At 42.8% G+C, this 13,674-nt stretch overlaps 3 protein-coding genes across 3 annotated transcripts in view; all 3 read left to right on the top strand.

The window, feature by feature from the left end:
* The window catches only part of LOC119652754 (larval cuticle protein A3A-like), an 89,737-nt gene that overhangs the window by 23,065 nt on the left and 52,998 nt on the right, over positions 1-13,674 (top strand). The window lies entirely within an intron of this gene.
* LOC119652762 (larval cuticle protein A2B-like) lies at positions 2,307-3,121 on the top strand. The gene is made up of 2 exons (XM_038057070.1): positions 2,307-2,384; positions 2,542-3,121. Exons 1-2 carry the CDS (start codon positions 2,310-2,312, stop codon positions 3,067-3,069), a joined length of 603 nt encoding a protein of 200 aa, XP_037912998.1. The 5' UTR covers positions 2,307-2,309; the 3' UTR covers positions 3,070-3,121.
* Positions 11,927-12,920, top strand: LOC119652758 (larval cuticle protein A3A-like). Its single transcript, XM_038057065.1, has 2 exons — positions 11,927-12,056; positions 12,211-12,920. Exons 1-2 carry the CDS (start codon positions 12,045-12,047, stop codon positions 12,865-12,867), a joined length of 669 nt encoding a protein of 222 aa, XP_037912993.1. The 5' UTR covers positions 11,927-12,044; the 3' UTR covers positions 12,868-12,920.

Genomic DNA, 13,674 nt, shown 5'->3' with positions numbered 1-13,674 from the left:
AAGAGGAGAAAAACAATTGAAAGGACAGATAGTTGAAGTGTCGGATGAATGAAGTTAATATTTAGCTGCAGAAGTAAAGTGTCGGAATTCCCGCGCTGTGTATAAACAAAACAAACACATAAAACGTGAAGTACGAAATTATAGAGAGAAAGTGAATTAACGTTAGTTTTTTTTCTAAGGACTATATATTTTGTTATTATTAATATTTTGAATTGTACAAAAGAAATAGGTACCAGAAGCATCAATCCGAGCTCGGAGTGACATCTGGGTAAGTGTTTTAGTGTTTTGTTTATTTTCTTTTCTTCTTCTTTTTTTCATGATTTTTATTTTATTTTATTCTTTTCCTGTAAGTTTTACATTTTAGTTATCTTTATTTTCATTTCTTTTTTTTTTATTTGTAATAATTTTTTTTAACATGTATTGAATGCTTGAACAATGATGACTGAATAATCTGAACGTAGTTTGAGGACTTCCTCCCCTTCCTTCCTCCTTACTCCCACAGAATTCCTATTAAAGGGACATCCTCTAAATGAATAACTGGCCGGAGGATGTCGAGGAAGGGTGGGAACCTCAGAGGCCGCGCCTCGTACAAGATCTGAGGCGGAAGAGACAGCAATTGAGACGGTGATCCGTCGTGGATCTTCCCCTCCTTGATCGCGGCACTCGGGTCCGGAGACTTACGGCTCCACGCGCGCGGTCGAGCCGGTTTTTTTTTTTTTTTTTCTATTTTCCAATGTAGCTCGCGTTCTGTTTGTCCATAGATAGGCCGTCGCGAAATTCGTTGTCAACTCGAATTTAACATCCGGTGCGGACCCACGCATCGGAAAAGGCACGTTGTTTTTAGTAATGAAGCGTGAGGGATCAAAGCGCTCAAAGGACCCCTCCACATTCCCGCGCCTGGCTAGCACAGAGGCGTGCAAGAACGTGTCGACCGAGCACTTTGATGGAGCTTCAATCTTTGTGGGCGGACCTTCACGGTCAATTTAGCCAAATTGTTTAGATTTTTGGGATAGCTCTGCCCTCTAGGTCGTTATCGGCCACTAAGGATGATCGACCTGATCTCCTATCTCCACTCTTATCATTACAGTTTCTTTTACAATAAATTAGACAACCGTTCTGCAGGACCTCCAGCTCTTTTCTACCGCGCCCATTCCAGAAAGGCATGCAAACATTTTGCTAGAAAACTACTTTGTGCCTTTGACAAGATCTCCTTACTGGCATTAGAGTCATCTGTAAACAATTATCCTAACTGAATATTCATCCTACTATTATACGATTTTGGTGTCATGGCTACTATCATTACCACGATTTCAATTGATGTCAAACATATTTTCGCGCCAAAGTGATTTTCGTTACAATATTTTTCCAAAACTGAATGTAGACATGCCCGAACAAATAAACAGATTCTACTTTCCTTTTTGTCAATGATTTTAGTTTATGTTCCCGAATACGTATTTCGGCAGCCACCTGCTGCCTTCTTCAGCGGAATAATCGCAACCGGTGCTCCTGAGGCTCTTTTCCAATGAAGAAACTTTCGTAAAGGTTCAATTTGTTGCGCTCCACCTCTTTCAGCACCGTTACCTTCTCCATTTTATGCTCATGTTCTAAAATATATCGGGCGACTTCAAAATTGATATGTGTTTTTCCGCACCCTCTTATTACCTCAGCTCTTTTTAAATGTTCCTTGACCCGAGTGTTGACTAGCCGTTTGGTTTGCCCTACGTATGTATAAGGGTAATCTTCGCAAGACATCTTATAGATGCCTCTTCTTTCTTCTTCCTTCTTCGGGTCGTTTTAATTGCCTAATTGCGTTTTGAATCCTGCTTGATCCTACTGCTTCGATGCCTTCTTTGGCCAAGATTCGTCGCAAAGCTGGGAACATTTCCATTGAGTATGTTCTGATGGCTTGTTGTGTGTCCATCTTCATCCTCTCTTGTTCGAACGAAGTTTTTAGGCGATTTCGTTCCTTCGTACCTTATGTCTTCCTAATTAAACTCTGGATTAGAGTTGACCGAATTCCATTTTTCGTAGCTGTATCCACAATGTATGACTTTTCTTTTTCAAACCTTTCTACGAAATGACGTTTACGTTTAATGAATCCTTGAAATCAGATATCATATTGCCCAATTTCTAGCATCCGCTAGCAAAAGTAGAAGTCTTGACCTTGGTGCAATTTATCAATCGTACACCGTCAAACCTCATTGTGACAAATCTGCATTGAATTGCATAAAAAATAATTTGTGTAATGTCCCTTTCAAACTAGACTTTACCGTCACCCGAAATTGCAAGTTGTATATAATGCGGAACGCATGCCCGATGAAGTCAGTCCACATAACAACTCTCCAGAAGCAAAAGCCAACGCAAATAACACAATGGCATTCAAGGTGAGTTTGGTGAGGTGTAAGAAATGCGTTTCGTGTTACACATTTCACATGATCTATCTTTGTATGAGTACTATAAATTTTATGATACCAGTTTAGGATAATTTGCAATATTAGAATACCGATAGCCAGTTGTAAAAATTGTTCTATTTCATTACAGTTTGTAGCTATTCTCGCTTTCGTGACTGTCGCCAATGCCGGTCTCCTCCCTGCTGTCCAAGTATACAGTGCTGCTCCAGTAGTAGCCGCTGCTGCTCCCGTTTTGGCCAAGGCTGTTGATGAATATGATCCACATCCACAATACAATTTCGCTTACGATGTTCAAGATTCACTCACCGGAGATTCAAAGAGCCAAGTTGAAGCTCGTGATGGAGATGTTGTCCGTGGTCAATACTCCCTCATTGATGCCGATGGACATCAACGCATTGTCGACTACACCGCTGACCCAATCAATGGATTCAACGCTGTCGTCCAACGTAACCCAATCGGTACTGCCGTAGTTGCTAAAACCGTTGCTCCCGTTGCCCCAGTCATCGCTAAAACTGTTGTCCCAGCCGCATACTCAGCTCCTCTTATTGCCAAAACTGTTGCCCCAGTTGCATACGCCGCTCCAGCTCCCTATGCTGCTCCAGCCGCTGCCATTGTGAAAACTTCATTCGCTTCACCAATTGTCTCATATGCTCATTAATTTATTTTTGTAACTAATGAAAGTGTGATTGAAATAGAAAATTTTAAAAATATTTAACTGTTAACTCTTTCATATTCATTCAATATAGTAATACCAGGAGGTCAATCTTGGAGAGACTTTTTCGCCAAGATAGTAAGTAATACGTATCTTGGACGGAATAGGTATTTGGTCGATTTCTTGAAGTACCTACCTGTTTCCCGCAGTGCGGAGTACAGAGAATGGATATATCAACTTTAATGAGAACTTATCTTTTGTCTCATCTTTTCTAGAGCTAAGATGTTACTTTTTTTTTTTCATTTACGAATCGAGCATCATTTCCACCGCTTATCTGTATCTTCTAACAAAGAAGGTAATTTACCTTCTCCGTCTGATTAGAAATCATGGTAGATATGTAGGCATCGGGGGCACTGTGGTGCAGTTAGAAATCTCTCTGTGGTCCCCAAGTATAGTTTACCCAATTTCCGTAGCCTAACTCCAGCTAGAGCTGGGCAATCGCAGAGAAAGTGTATGAGGGTTTCCTCCGGTTCTCCGCAACTTCGGTAATGCGTATTGTATGGCATGCCGCGCCTAGCGGCATTGGGTCCAATGGGCCAGCTTCCCGTGCAGATTGCTGTAATCTTGAATGCATTTCGACCCGTCTAGCACAGGAGCTCTAATGATTGGACTATGTTATAGACGGGCCAAATCCTCCTTGACTTGACACAGTTGGTAAGCCTTCGCCATCTGAGGTCCGCGGCTGCTAAGTAGTGTGAGTAGACTCCACCCTTGACAGGCGCCAGCGAAACACCGGCTGCACCCTCCAAAGGGCTGCCAAGAGCAAAGCTCCACTTGACGAATCCTGTGCATTTTGCCCTGGTTGGAAAATCCACTGCAAAGTTTCTCGTGAAGTTCAGCTTGCGTGTGGAATAGTCAGTGGATAATGAACAGATTTCCCTAGGTACTTCATCTAGGATGTTACTGCGGCCTTAGGACTTCTCTGCTCAGCATCCGGACTCACGTGCTCTGATGGCACTGCACGCTACAACGTATTTAATTAGAGGTCTAGGGGGAGGAGAGTACGTTGAGAGCGTCTACCGGACAGGACTGCAGAGCCCCAGTAGCACCCGCACACGTAAGTCTATGAATCATATTAAGCTTTGTTCTATTCTATTTCTTGCTCAAAGCCTGCTACCATACAATAGAGCCATACGTTAGGATTGGATAGAACCATCCTCGACCGGAGACCCAATTTCTGTGCAAAGATTCCTTTGCAGGCATAGAAGGCTATATAGGCCTTCTTAACCCTCAGATTTATGTTCCATCTTCAATTTAGTTTTAGGTCCAGGATTACACTCAGATACTTTACATTGAAAGAAAGAACCAATCTTTGTTCATTCAGCCGTGGTAGGTGGAATTCAGTTATCCAGGTATTCAGGTCTTTGTGGTGAATAGCATCAGTTCCGGTTTAGTTGGGTTTATGCCGAGTCGGCATCTTGCAGCCCACAGACACACCTTTTGCAACGCTCCTTTCATTATGACGCTCATGATGGACGGAAATATCCCTGACAGTAATATCACCAAGTCGTCGGCATACGCCACTACCTTCACCCCGCTACTGTCTAAAATTCGTAAAATTGCATCCATCACTATTAACGAGAGCACCGGAGAGATGGCGCCACCCTGGGCCGTGCCTCTATTTACAGCTCTGGTCAAGTGGTTACCTCCCAGATCCGATTGGATTATCCTGGTACTTAGCATGGATATAATCAAATGCGTAAGATACCCCTCCAATCCAATACTAGTCATGGCTTCTTTGATGGCCTTGGTACTAACGTTGTTGAAAGCTTCCGCTATATCCAAGAAGGCAGGTAGGGTATACTGCTTGTACTGCAGTGACCACTCAACCGTGCCAATTACCTCGTGGAGGGCGGTTTCTGTGGATTTTTCTTTGAGGAAGGCACGCTGGGACTTAGAAGAAGGCGTTGTCTCCATAATCGTCCTTAAGTGAATGTCCAGGACGCGCTCTAAGGTCTTCAGCAAGAAGGGAGTGAGGCTGATTGTGCGAGAGCCTTCCTCATGGCCACGCCTTCCCGGTAAATCTCGACAAGTCACAGCACAACCCTTTCGAGCTGCTTCTGCAGCATGACTGGCATTATGCCATCTGGGCCCGGAGGAGGAGGAAGACAAGCAGATTAGCCGAGGCGCACTTCAAGATTTACCTACATTATCCTCAGCATGATCTGCTTGCATGCGGGGTTCGTCAGTCCCCTACGGACCGTCGATCCTCATCTCCTCCAGCAGCTGGTTCGCGGCATCGATTGGATCTAGCTCATCGTCCGGTTTTGCAGAGCGGAACACTTTTACCTTTGCATTCCTGACTCCGAACCACGGATTGAACGAGTCTGTCCTTATCCATGCGGACCTTCGACAACCAGATGCATGCGACCGGTCTCCTGGGAATCTCTTCGGAGGGCATGACATTGAGCCTTACGCCCTCCCAGGCGTCGCTGACCTAAGCGACGAACGAAACTAGAAAGTCCCAATAGAATTGACCCTCGCCAGCTATAACGTGGAACCTACGACCACCTGAGAAGAAGAAGAAGAGATGTATGCTCAATGACCATCTCCGACAGCGTAGGCTCAACACTGGTCCATACCTCCGGCGCTAGTTTGCCGCTGACGGAATTATCATCCGCCAGCGCCACAAATAAGTGGCTGGCTGGCTGCTGCTGCGCACTTTTCTGCAGATGTTGCTTAGCGTCCGAGCTCTTACCCACTCCGCTCCCTTTGTGATCTTGCTCGACCTCGATTTGAGATCGATTGCGTTTCAGAGCTATGGACTCGTCTTCTGCTCGTCTGCCCGGCGTTTGCTGTTGTATTCCTCAACAATCGCCTGGTATTTAGCAAGGTCGGTTTCATCCCGCTCGTCGACAGTACCGGCCTCCTTATTCTTAGCAATCTTGCTGAGAATATGCATGCCCTTCTGGTACTGGCTCTAATCTTCTGGTATTGGTGCTTGGTCGGTTTCTGGTGACTGACGTTCCTGCTGGTTTTTACCTTTGAGCGATCCCCCGACGTCGACGATTTCGGGTTAGGAGTACTATGTCTAGTAATCGTTACGCCCAGCATGACGGCAGTGGATTCCAGGCCCAGGTCTACCACCTCGCTCCCGGAGGTCTTTGTGATGGGTTTCAGCACAGCGGTGCTACGGCTTGCACCGAGTGCACTGCTTCCGATGGCTACTGTCTTCTGGATGGATGCCAGCAGCTCGTCCTCAGATGATGCGCCTGGCATCATCCCCTCTTTTTCTATCGTCGGTTTATTTATTTTTAAAATTGAGTCCATGTCTTGGTCTCACGAGTAGTCCGGGAATAAATTCCACCCTGGCTAGCCTAGCCACCAGGGTGAGGGTCTTATTTGAAACTGGAGGTGCTCAAGATATTCAGAGTTCGCATACTGAAGACCAAGCTCCCCACTGGCCACGCAGCCCTCGGCGTATATTATTCCTCCTTGGCTTGTGGTCCTGTTAGTAACTTCTCCAGTGCAGGGAAGACGACCCCCGGGCTGTTGCTTCCGCTCTTCCCCCGTCAGGTCTACTTGCCCCTAACACACGACCTGCAGACAAGCAGATCCTCATCAGTTGGAAAAGCCTACTCCCAGCCCTACTATTACTTCAGCCCAATTTACTTGTAGTCATAAGCGCATAAACTCTGAAAGTACAGAAGATTCATATTTCCTGAAAGGAAAACGAAATAGAACCGTAATAAAGTACTCCTTATAACTAAACACCAAACTTCTGTCTTCGATAGACTGCGTTGAGTTTCTGATGAAATATCTATTGGATATAAAACCACGAACCCGTTTTAACTCATAGTAACTATTATTTTCTCTAGTAAAGTTTTCGACTTTTATGCTAGTACTTTTCGGAGAATACTTTCATTGAAAAGTTTACTTCAGCAATACAATCAAACCCTTTCGTTACAAGTTTAAATTAAGTGCCGCCGATATCTTATTACTCCATATTTCCTTCAAAAATATCATATAATAATACACAACGTAAACAGTTAATATTCTTAAATATGAATTCCATTAAAGTCACGAATATTTAGGTATAATATTTATCAACTTAATAGGTCCCATTCGCGATTATATATGAGCAGTTTATATTGCAATGATTTTGGGTATTTATTTCACTGTTTTGAGAGCATATTGATTTTGCGCAAAACATTATCTACGTAGGCATCGATATTGAATTTCAGCGAAAAGATACAACGGAAGTTATCTTTTGAGGTTGCTGTATAGTCGGCGTTCTTCTTTTTATTTTATCTTCGACATTGCATGAAAAGGCCGATGAAATATATCCACAATATATTTCCATTTACGTGGTAGCTCAATTTCGCCACATGGATAAGTTATAACCTCTACCAGCGGTAAACAGATCTCTCCCTCATAAATTTAACAACGTTCGGGTAAGGTGGAAAACTAACACTATGCCCAAAATAAACCTGTCATCTCTCAATGCGTAATCCTCAATAATTATTTGTTTAATGCACTAGTATCAAATTCAGGTTGCTCGCTTAAATCTTTTGTTTTTAGCCACTAGTGCAAAGGACATGGCGTAATGCTTTTTCGTTTTTTTAATGCAAAACAAAATCTTATTCAAACCAATGAGTTTAACTGTTCATCTGTTTGTCTGCTTTGCTACCCATTTGTCGAATAATAAGGGGGGGGGGGGGGGGGGAGAGTTGAAATCGCGCGCACCTCTTCGAAAAAAATTTCATACTATTATACCAAGTTGAAAATAAGCAGGTTTAACTATTTGACTGCAACCCATTGAAACCCAAGACTATCAGCACCGGCAAAAACCTAGTTCTCATCCATCTAATAGAAACTTATAACATCTTCACCAAAAGCACTAGAATTTAATGTTTAAATTCGCATTTCATAATTGTTCCACTGTTGCCCTTTTTGTAAATTTGTGTAACTTTATTTTCTGGTGAAGTCTACTTTTATAAGAGACACATATCGTATACGTCAATTTCATACTTTCCTTGTTGTCAGAGGCAAAACTCCCAACCACCAAAGCTCATGCAAAACAACAAATCCGCTGTACCAATTGTTCTCGATACCGTCTGGTTTTACCCAGTCTTTGGCGAAACTTTTGCTCCTGCCGAGGAAATATTGCGTCATCATTTTGAGTATTCCTGCTCCTTGTTTTATTGGTGCACAATCAAAAAATAAACCCGCTTGTCAAAATCGAAAGAAATGCATTATATTACATTATCACATCAAGTGTTGTGTGCGCTCACTTCTTTTCTTCTGTACGCCAATTTAATGAAAGATAGCAAATCTACCTGCAACTCTCTCGAAAATAGCGTACCTTTACAAATTAGAGGCAAATCAATGCGCCTGTTTAATCCGCCTATGTTATTGAAATATTAGCAGTTTACGGAATTGTTGGCTAAGGGAAATTAAGTTAAGATAGTCCATTCCTTGCTACCACAGAGACCGACCTGTATCTCCTAAGTTCACTGGCGGAGAGGTCCTGTTTGCGGTTAAGTACCCCTTTGGCGCCGAACTCATTTTCTCCTCTCAATTTTTGATCATTGCAACGACCATTACAACAACTTTGAAGGGGGATGGGTAACGCAAAAATCCCTAAAACGACCGCAGGGCGGAGTGAAAACGATTATAAGAAAAGCCCGGGGCAGACGGGGGCAGTAAATAACGCTAATGATTTAAATGTGTCGTGATTGCATCCAGATCAGACATTTGAAAGAACCAAATGACGAAATCGATCACGACGAACCAACCCTGCTTGTGAACGGAACAAAGGCTGAAGAAAACGGAGAAGAAGTGGAAGTGATATCATTTCAGCTATTAATGCACTCAAAAGCAGTTAAGCCGATGGGTTGACGGCCCCCCGTAACTTACCGTTCTCTTACATTTATGTGAGGACCCTGAAGCCACGACAAACGACGCTACATCTGCTTTTGCTGTTTTATGCAAAACCTAGAACTTCAGTTACCTCAATAAAAACATTATATTGTGACTATTCTGTGCTAATATTTTTCTGTATTGCTTTTTGGGAATAGCAGAGGAAGAGTGACTGCCGCTGCTACTCGAAAGTTTGAAGCCTCCCAGTCAGGGGAAAGCGGCAACCATATTCTTCAATATCTGCGTATCTCAGCAGTGGAGGTTAGATTTTCAGCTGGTACATAATGTATTGCTGGCTTAAATACTTCATATCTACCTTTCCGATGCTCTTGACAAAGGTTCTTCATACAATCTAAGCTGCTTCCAGGACCTTGTTGATCTTGGTGGCGGTAAGTCTTACTTCAACGCCAATATTTTGAAGTCATCATTTGTGCTGTAAAGATGTCGGGCTTCATATTGCGATCGACCTTTGCCTTTGACCAAACCGGCCTTAAAACTCTTCAGCTCACATGTTAGAAGCATGCTGGAGTATTATTCTGTCAAGCGATCCTGCCAGCAGCTGTAATTATCTTCCTCTTGAAATAGTTCAACGGAAATTCACATGGTCCTCCTTCTTTAAGAAAAACTCTCGTGTAATCCAAAGTACTCTGGGAGATTGCAGTCCGAGCATCTTGAGACTTTCGCAAAATTAGCCGGTCTTTCCTTTGACAAGACTTCCGTTTTCCTTTTCATTTTTTTCGATCACTCTGAAAAACGTCCAATTTATCATGAGCAATACTTGACCAATACTTAGAAACGGCGATATTTGAAGCAATCGCTACATAGCTTGACCTTCTCTCTTTCAGAAGAGGTACGACTTGCATCTTCTATTTTACCTTAATATCGCCTTTTTACCGATGTCCTGTTGATTTAGCGTTTTTATAAAACTGAGGTGCATATGCAAAATAAAAGCAACATTTTGTTCACGTGTACCATTAAGCACGCTACAAACCTCGCAAATTATTTTCCTGATTTTCCCGAGAAAAAATCACATAAACTACTACAATATTGGACAACGAGATTTCACTTCGATAAGAAGTTTGAAACACGCTGGAGTAACAAGGCAAACTGGGAGAGCGTGGCTGCTACATACGGCTTAAACCAGCAACTGATTACCTGGTACACTGACGGATCCCTCACAGCAGAGGGAGCAGGTGCCGGTGTCATTGGTCCAAAGAAAATGTACTTTGAGCCAATGGGCAGGTACACTAGCATATTCCAGGCGGAAATTTACGCCATAGACAAATGTGCCTCCTTTAGTCTGCAAAGGAACTACAGGGGGCAGAACATAGCTATTCTCACCGATAGCCAAGCAGCGATCAAAGCACTTAGGTCCAACCAGGTGAACTCTAAACTGGTATGGGAATGCCTTGAGAGACTGAATACATTCGGCTCGTCCAACAAGGTCTGGATACTTTGGGTTCCAGGCCATGCTGGGTTGGAAGGCAATGAGGCAGCGGATGAACTAGCCAAGAAGGGAGCAGGGATGCCTTTACACGGGCCAGAACCCTTCTGTTGAATCGGAAACGGTTTCATGGTTATGAATCTAAGAAACGAAGAGAAACGGTTGAGGGAACTATATTGGGGGGGCCTACCAGGGATGGAGCAGTCCAGGGTGCTTATTGGGGGATACGAACCCATGCGTACAAAGGATTGCTTAAACCTTACCAAAAAGAACCTCCGAATCATAGTAGGAATTCTCACTGGTCATTGTCGGCTGAACTATCACCTAGGGAAGCTAGGAATATCTACGGACACTGCCTGCAGGTTCTGTGAGGAGGAGGACGAAACCTCTATGCACGTCCTGGAACAGTGTTCGGCACTTCTGCAAAGTAGGTCGATATATCTGGGAGAACACTTAATACCAGATGCAAAGCTGAAACTTCTGGAAGTGGGGAACATACTAAAGTTCCTAACGGTTACAGGCCTGCTTGAGATACTATGATCAACAGGTACACTATAACCAGCAAAAGGGGCACAATAGTTTTTCAAGGACGCGGTGCGACTTTCCCTTAACAGAATAATAATAACAATATTGGAAAATCGACCAATTTAAAATACGACTTTCGACAGAATGAAGCCTCTGCCAGACAAAGAATGCGTCTAATTCTATTTTACCATCTCACTCTAGGTAATGGAAAAACAAATGAAAGGTGACAACATATTTTAAGTTTTCGTCACAATCAGAAACCCAGTGAATTTTCTCAAAAATGTTCATCGTTCATAATTCAGATACTGAATAACACTCAGAAATAAAGTCTCTCAGTGCACCTTTCAACAGTCGCTTCACCTAGAAATGAATCATTCCAAATAAAAAAAACTCTCCTCTAGAAAGCAATTATCAAGTCTATAGGAACATGAATACGATTCCAAATTAACGAGATTCTGAAATAGTGTAATCCATTCGATTCGCCTTAAATCTTAACTTCCAGGAGGATAAAAAACGAAGTAGCTTCTACTGGGAAGACGTATCTGCAGAAACTGAAAATTCTAACAAAATATCACATAAGGATAATGTGACTAAATAACGTTAATTCGAATCCCTTGGAGGGTGACTTTATGCTGTCTATTCAGATGAAACTTTTACTAAAGAAAGATTCCTCAATGTCATAAAAAATTATTCATAAAGTCTTTAAATGTTTCGGTATATTAATTTCTCTCCAATAAACAAGCATTATGTCAGGCTTAATTTTTATTCTTTGACATTCAAACCAGCACTTAATTATACAACTCCGAAAGTTGCTCGAATTAAAGAATAAATTTGTCTCATTCGCAATTTGTCCGGTCATTACAAGTGATCAGTAACCTTGAGGTAAATTCGGTATGATTTGTTATTAAACACAGTGAAATGACCATTCCATTTTGATAAACCTTTATCGAATTGGACCATACTCCAATTATCTTTTCTTTTCACTGCCGTCCAAAAATAGCGAGCCACTATAAAAGAGGTATCTTGCGCCCAGTGAAGTCAGTTCAATCCAAACACTCACCAAAAAGCAAAGCTTCAAGCAAACAACACAATGGCATTCAAGGTTCGTTCTTCGAAATGTATCTTATATATATGAATTGTGTACTTAGTGCTTGCATATATTTGCAATGCTCGCTTTTAATCTGCTTAGTGTAAAATATTAAAAATAAAAATCTGGTTTTCACGGTGATCTAATCGCTAATTGGTCTTATGTTCAGTTCGTAGCTCTCCTCGCCTTCGTCGCTGTTGCCAATGCAGGACTCTTGCCAGCTGCCCAAGTATACAGTGCTGCTCCAGTTGTAGCCGCTGCTGCTCCAGTTTTGGCCAAAGCCGTTGATGAATACGATCCACACCCACAATACAACTTTGCCTACGATGTCCAAGATTCACTCACCGGAGACTCAAAGAGCCAAGTCGAAGCTCGTGATGGAGATGTTGTCCGTGGTCAATACTCCTTGATCGATGCCGATGGACACAAGCGAATTGTCGATTACACTGCTGACCCAGTCAATGGATTCAACGCTGTTGTTCAACGTCAACCCTTGGGAGCTGCTGTAGTCGCTAAGGCTGTCGCTCCAGTCGTCGCTAAAGCTGTCGTACCAGCTGCCTATGCCGCCCCAGCCGCTTATGCCGCCCCAGCCGCTTATGCCGCTCCAGCCGCTTATGCTGCTCCACTTGCTTACTCAGCTCCAATTGTTGCCAAAACCTTCGCCCCAGCAGCTTACTCTGCTCCACTCCTCGCTAAGGCTGTTGCTCCAGTAAGCTACTCAGCTCCCCTTGTTACCAAGGCTTTTGCTCCAGTTGCATACGCCGCTCCATCTGCTGCCATTGTTAAGACATCATATGCTTCACCAATTGTCTCATATGCTCATTAATTAATTATTGTGAATAATAGACATGTGTTTGGAATAAAAAATTTTCGTAGATACTCAGTTCTTTTTAATTATAATAAACATGAATTGATAGGCGATGAAAACATGATAAAATCTTGCCACCAAACAGATGTGTTGTCTCTATTGCTCCGGTACCGCTAATTTACTAAGAATAATCTCTAGATTTCCTCTGAAGATTTCTTCTTTTGATGCCTCTGAGAGTGTGGGTTCTCTGTCATATATACTTGTCGCCTCGGCAGTTTGGAAGATTGCATTATGCCAGTTGGTTGCACTATTCGCGTGATAATGAGTGCTGCATAATTTAAGATTTGTTTTGAAGACAGATTGCGCCTTTTGGGCTGTTCTCTGTAGGCAATGCTCCTTTTCATCATTCTGCTTTGAAGTAACCAACCTACAAGTGTGTCTTAAGCTACCTCTGTTTGCATCGTCCTTGTAAGGGCAATACTCACAACATGCAACCAGGCACAAACTGAATGACTTATCCGGCTCGATTGGCCTCCTAGTAACAATCTATTGCAAATTACCCACTCCAGAGGATAGCGGGCCTAGAGGTTTACCGATTTTTGGTAACAATAGCATGTTGCGTCCTTACCAAGCGTTTAAAGATCTCATTATTTCCGAGTTGTCACAATCTCGGCACATATCGAATTTTACCTAATACTAGCGGCAAGCGTTGGAAAAACTGTTGGAATATGGACATCAATTGCGCCATCGTCTCATCGACTTTAAGGCCGCCTATGATAGCATAGCTAGAGTAAAACTGTACACAGCCATGAGAGAATTTGGTAT

This window comes from Hermetia illucens, chromosome 3 (genome assembly GCF_905115235.1).
Source record: "Hermetia illucens chromosome 3, iHerIll2.2.curated.20191125, whole genome shotgun sequence".
NCBI classification, from domain to species: domain Eukaryota; kingdom Metazoa; phylum Arthropoda; class Insecta; order Diptera; family Stratiomyidae; genus Hermetia; species Hermetia illucens.
Note: the sequence above shows the minus strand (reverse complement) of the source record. Positions and strands in the feature narration are given on the sequence as shown.